Here is a 6,326-nt window from a genome sequence, read left to right on the forward strand (position 1 = left end):
TCTCTTTCTCTGTGTCTAACACAAATGCAACTATAGATCCTAAAAATACCATTATAGGCCCATTTGGGCTATAGAAGTGTAAAGTGTTTGCTACAATGGAATTTTATTATACCGCGACTATAGACCTATAGTGGGTTGAATTTTGAATGGACATAGAGGGATAGGTGGCAAAGATCACTCTCTTTAAGGATTCCTTCTTTTCTCTCTTTCTCTTTTTTCTCTCTTTCTTTGTGTCTAAGCAAAAACTAAAAAACCCTCTGGTTTTTTATGAGTATATCAACAGATACTACTACCCATAATTTATGAGTATATCAACGGATTGGGTTACTGTATGAAGATATTCAATCAAAGCAGCAAGGCTCCATATCAAGTGCGTACTTGGTAAAATTTTGAAGACACGATAGTGCAAATGATGATGAATTGTAATCACTAAGGTATATCACTCAAATTTTCTTACTATGATTTGTAAACTTTTGTAGAACAATCTTAATTAGAACTAGGTCAAAGGTCTGCATCTGTTAGAAACGTTGAGATAGTATTTTAGTTCTATATGCTACCATGTTTTTATGAATAAATTTCCCCTCTTTTATGGCGGTTACCATGTATCTTGAGGCACGCATATATATATAGTGGTATAAATATTTGAATTGGGTTATGTAATATTGTTTTCGACCTGGAATATCTTAATTGGCATGAGATCCTGTCAAAAAGAAAGATTTTTTTTAATTAAAAAAAAAAACTAATTTTGAGGACCTTTAAAAAATTTCTAAGGAAAAAATCAATAAAGTTTTTTGATATTTTGTAATAAAAATGGTTTTAAAACATTTTTAAAATAATTTATTAACAAATAATCCTTCTTGACTTTCTTTGTCTCTCATAAAAGCATCGTTCTTTTTCTTCTGACACTATATTTTATCTATAGATCTCTCTCTGGCAAAAGGGGAAAAAAAAAAAAAAAAGCCATTTGTTTCATATTTTTTGTTCAATATTGTGGGGAAGGAGGTTTCTTGTAACCCTCCGTTTGTTTCAGTGAAAAACCTTGTGTAAAGATAGTTTTTCTTGTTTTCCAGTGTTTGGTAGCATAAAAAAAGATGAGTTAAAGGAAAACTATTTTTGGTCAACTTAAAAAGTATGGCTTATTTTTAGAGATTGTTTTCCATTAAATTTTTTTGGAAAACAACTCTATCTCACAGCAAACTAAATAAGGGAATTTAGGAATTTTTTTTTCAACTCATTTAAAATTGCTACTAAACATTGAAAAATAAGATAGTTTTATAGAAAATATTTCTTAGAAAATGACTCATTTTTTAGAAAATATCATTATTGAAACAAACAGAGCGTCTGAATTCTATTTATTATTGGAAAGTCTAACTTTGTTAAAGCATGGTGCATTTGTTGGGAAAGTTTTATATTGAATGATCACTGTAATAGAATATTATTGATATGGAGCTGTCTGAATTCTAGTGTGATCCATTTAGTTAGTTGAAAGTTTAAGAAGCTTTGGGAAAGTCTTTTAAAGCTACCTGAATTCTTGTGTATTTTTTTACAAGTGGGTCTTTTATTTAATTTTTGTCGTCGCTCGCTCGCTTTCTTATGTGTTTGCGTTATTGTAGGATCAATCATACTTAGATTTAATTTTTGTTGTTTGCCGATTTTTTGGTAGATATGAGTGCTTGTTAGATTATTAGATTGCTAGACAAGTTGGATTGGTTTGAATTTTTATGTAAAAGAAATAGTCGGTAGGTTATATTGTTCAATGTGTATTTTAAAAGAATGGAATTTTGAATTTCTTGAATTTTTTGGGCAGTTCCCAAGCTATCCTTCTTCTCTTTTTCTTTTTCTTTTTTTTTTTTTTCTTTTTTGAGAATACCCCAGCTCGGGGGGAAGAAAATTTATTAAGAATGCAAATTTTTTACAACAAGACTGAGGATGTTCTCCATCCAAACTCTTAAAGGAAAAGAGAACCTAGCATCCCTAGTTAGAGCATGGGCAACATGGTTACCCTGCCGTCTTACATGTTGTTTTCTACCTTAGTTTGGCTGACCTTGTTCGTTCATCATTAGGGTCGGCTTTTGCATTTGACAACACTGTACTAACCAAAATGGTAGAGAGTAGCATGTATGCAATGAGACCAGAAATTGAAGGCTTTTCATCATCCCACCAAACTGAAGAAGAGCAGCTTGATTTCCTCGAAATTATTCAAGGTCCTCATGATCCTGGTACGTACATATATTTCTCTAATTTTTTTTTTTTTGATGAGATATATTTCTCTAATTAAGTTCTAATAATTAAATTTTCTTAGCTTTTGAATTATATGAGTAGCAAAATTTTCTCAACTTTTTTTTTTGGTTATAACAGGATTGCCAGTTCGTCCCTTCTACTCACTGCCTATCTTTCCTAGCACTCTTGCGAAGCTAAACGATTTTAAGGAAGAGATCCCTGCCATATTTTTAAAATACGAGTTGCCTCCACGCAATTCATCTCAGACAGATGAAGGATGGGTAATTTAACTAATTTTACATTTACTTTTTTTTTTTTTTAATGTTTTGTTTCTATTTATATAATTATTTAATTTTTCGTTCTTGTTTATCTATCAGAGGTTCTTACATTTCTTGGAGCAAATTTCGCCTACCAAAGTTACTTGGCAATGCGATAGTACGAATAAAGTACTCCACTTTGGGCCATTGTTTCGAACAATATTTATGGGTATTGCGGACATTCTGTACTCATATCATAAGCGTAATTCATTTTCCGGTGATGTCATTGGTCGAATGAGGATTCATCATGGCCTACGCATTACCCACCCCTATACACCAGCCAACGCCAGTCGTAACGACTTACATGGGAGAAAAGTAGACATCATTCACTTCCGGTGGCTTGTTGCAAATGTTGTGAGAAAATGCTTTGGAGAAGATTATGAATCGCACTTATCTAAGTATTTCAAGCTTTGTTTTTCGGAATTATTTCTTCATCCGAAGGGGTTGAAACGCTACTACATGTTTCAATATTATCATCCTGTGTTCTACAATGATGGGGATAAATACAAGTTGGTCCATGTATTGCCTGATCTTCGAAAACGAGACGTACAGTACTTTACAGACTATTTTGGGCTTCATGATTCTAAGTACGGCTATCATTGTTGGTGGTCATCACTTGCAGAAGAAAATGAAGAATCAATGCTTGGTTGTGTATATTTATACAAAGATAATAAGATTGCCGTGTATGACAATAAATCAAACAGTCTACCGATTTTTCTCCGGAACTGTCACGAGCACTATACGGGTGGTACTGAGACGAAAAACTGGAGGATTATAGAACGCAACCAACAGAACGAAAAGGAGAACCGGAAGATTCAAATCAGAAATGAAAAGGTGCAACAAAGAATGCGTAACTGTGGTCCACAAGCCAATTTAGAGCTAGAGCGTAAGGTATGCATTATCTTCAATGTTATTTATTTATTTATTTTAAAATGTTAATTATTATGGTATGATTTAGATTAAAAAAATATGTGGGTTATTATGGGTGGAGAATGGGAATTAGCCTCCCAAAAGATGGGGTAAAATTGTCTAGCATAATCTTTCTCAAACTCTGCAAATGTTAAAATGTTATCGATGTTTTCTGGTGTAGTTGACTCCAATGATACAAATGATTCAACCGGATCAACTGCCGTTCCACTGTGAACTTGAACCCAAGATAACTGAAAGGTTTCCAGGTATCTACGCATGTCTGATTGACTCGTGCATTCGAGGATTTGATGATAATGGGGAAAGGCGTTTTGGTTGCACATTAGCCCAACTTCTGTTTGATAAGAGCCCATTTGGTTGTCAGGTAATAAATAAGTGTTTTTAAGGTATTGGTTAACAATCCATTTTAGGAAAGTTTTGAGACCACTTATCTATACTACTATTTAAGCGGCTGCACCTGTTTGGAGTGGATTTTTTTTGTTCCAAAATACTCCTACACCCCTTGGTTTAAGTAGAGACAGAACTAAAAGATAGTTTAGTAAAAATTCATGTCTAACTTGCACTAAAACATTGCCTACAAAATAAGACTACTCTCCTAATGATTTTCAAATTGTTTTATCTATTTATAAAAAATAAATTAAATTAAAAAAAACACACGTTTGTTTGTGAATATATCTGCCATGATAATTGATAAAAATAAAAAATAAAAAACACACACTCGTCTGCCGTTATTGCCAAAAAAAAAAAAAAAAATCAATTACCTTTATTAAAAAAAAGTGTCTATTATTCAAACTTCCCCTATTTCCCATGTTTCACGTTTCCATGTTCTTTTCAGTTTTTTTTTTGTTGATACTTTCATTACCATCTCCACTCTAATTGCATCGTTTAAATTGTTAATGATGTTGTTTTCAAGAGTATGTGATTTTGTAACCCTTATGGTCATCATTTCCTCTGCCAATTTGCAAAATCTCTTATACTTTCAAGAGTGCTGGCAAGTTTGATCTCATTCCTATTTCCTATGATATTTGCTTTTGTTCCTTCTACTTTTATGAAATAGTTTTATGGAGTCTAATTTGATCTAATACATTTTGCATGCCATTTTGAATGAAAGGATTTTGGTTTCAAATTGGTGGATGAGGATGAACGGGCATTATCGCTATTGGGAAACATGTACTAAAAGGTTTGTTTGCACTATTCAATCTATTCAAACTTTCTGTCAAAAATTTTCTTTTACTTTGTTTGGACCAAAAACTCTTGAGAAAGATAGTAACGTCCTTATTCCACTCACATTATGGTTTGCATATATGTGTTTCAACTGAAAGCACTATAAAGCGACCTTGATAGATTGATGACTGATGCCAATCTAAGATTTTAGCCAAACGAAAGTGCTAAGATTGCATGAACCCCAAGATTTTATGAAGAAGTTACCAAACTTTTACATTTCCTTTTCTTACTCATGTTTCACATTTGAGCCACTTAATTTTGAATGTGTAATTACATTTGAATCATGGAAAGCAATAATTAAATAATTAAATTCTTCTTTGAATGTGTAATTACACTGTACCTATGGTGTTCCCTTCTTTATCATTTTTATTTTATTTTATTTTTGAAACGAAGAGAGAAATTATTTATTTGTCAATTCCTAATCTTATATTTATCTTAAGGTGTGATGAAAAATTATTTCACCACACATAATACTCATTACACCCCTAGATTTTTTTTGTGATTGAAAAATGTAATAATTCCAAATTATAATAAATACTCTAAATTAACCTTTACCCAAAAAATAGAAGAGCCTCTGAGGCTAGTTGGTGATTAAGAGAATATGTCTAACTTATGGAGTTCAATGCGATTGCAGCAACAACAGGTGGGGTATATCGGTGCCACTACTTTGCAGACTGAGATTGCTCCTTAAAAAGAGACGAAGAAGAAAAAATGTAGGGAGAAAGGTGATTTTTTATGCATATCATAATGGTGTGGTAAATGTTTGATTGACTAATGAAAAAAAAAAAAAAAATCGGATCATTTTGCATGTTTGTTAAAACTTTAGGCCTATTTGGGAAGTTTGATGGTGGAGTGTTATGTTATATATTGTTGACATTTTTCATGTTGGGCTAGCATAGTCATTATTTTAGTGAGTATGTATTTATTAATAGCATGGATTTTATTACTGTGCATTTGTTTGATTAGAAAGCCTTTAATGTGTAGGGCTTACAAATTTTAGTTCTCACAGCGGAAAGGTCCTAACTTCCCAAAGTAATAAATTGCCCATTAAAATCCAGTACAGTAGGATCGTTTCTTACCCATAAAATACACACCATTTCGTTTTTACTCACCATGTCTGTGGCTTCCTCCTTTTTGTTCTCATGAACTTTTATATTCACCATCAGGTATGCCCATGCTTGTCTTCTCATTATATTATGTCAAATATATATATGCTAGTGATTTTGTAGAGAATTTAACAGATTCTCCTGTGGATTCTGGCTAAGTTTTCTGTCAATTGATATATAGTTTACGATCTATATTTGTCTAACGCTCTGTTTGTTTCAGCATCAACGTTTTCTGAAAAATGGTTCATTTTCCAAAGAGCATTTTTTAGAAAACTATATCATTTTTCAGTGTTTGGTAACGACCTTGAAAATGAGCTTGAGAATGTTTTCTTGTGTTTGGTATGCAAATTTTTATTTTTATTTTTTATATCTCTTGTGTAATTTAAAACATGCGTATTATGTAAACTAACTAATGTAATCAATATTATAAAAAAAAAAAAACCAATAATGAATTTGGTTTTCATACTAAAATTTTGATAATAGATACAATAAAAATTAGTCGTCAAATTTTCATGATCTTTACCATTCATTT

The 6,326-nt window shown here is 31.9% G+C and overlaps 1 protein-coding gene across 1 annotated transcript; it reads left to right on the top strand.

The window, feature by feature from the left end:
- Positions 1-219: 219 nt before the first annotated feature.
- On the top strand, positions 220-5,848 carry LOC142642018 (uncharacterized). The gene is made up of 7 exons (XM_075816366.1): positions 220-434; positions 2,064-2,219; positions 2,359-2,501; positions 2,598-3,428; positions 3,628-3,828; positions 4,576-4,644; positions 5,323-5,848. Exons 2-6 carry the CDS (start codon positions 2,102-2,104, stop codon positions 4,639-4,641), a joined length of 1,359 nt encoding a protein of 452 aa, XP_075672481.1. The 5' UTR covers positions 220-434; positions 2,064-2,101; the 3' UTR covers positions 4,642-4,644; positions 5,323-5,848.
- The last annotated feature ends 478 nt before the right edge of the window (positions 5,849-6,326 follow it).

This window comes from Castanea sativa, chromosome 7 (assembly GCF_040712315.1).
Source record: "Castanea sativa cultivar Marrone di Chiusa Pesio chromosome 7, ASM4071231v1".
Classification (NCBI taxonomy): domain Eukaryota; kingdom Viridiplantae; phylum Streptophyta; class Magnoliopsida; order Fagales; family Fagaceae; genus Castanea; species Castanea sativa.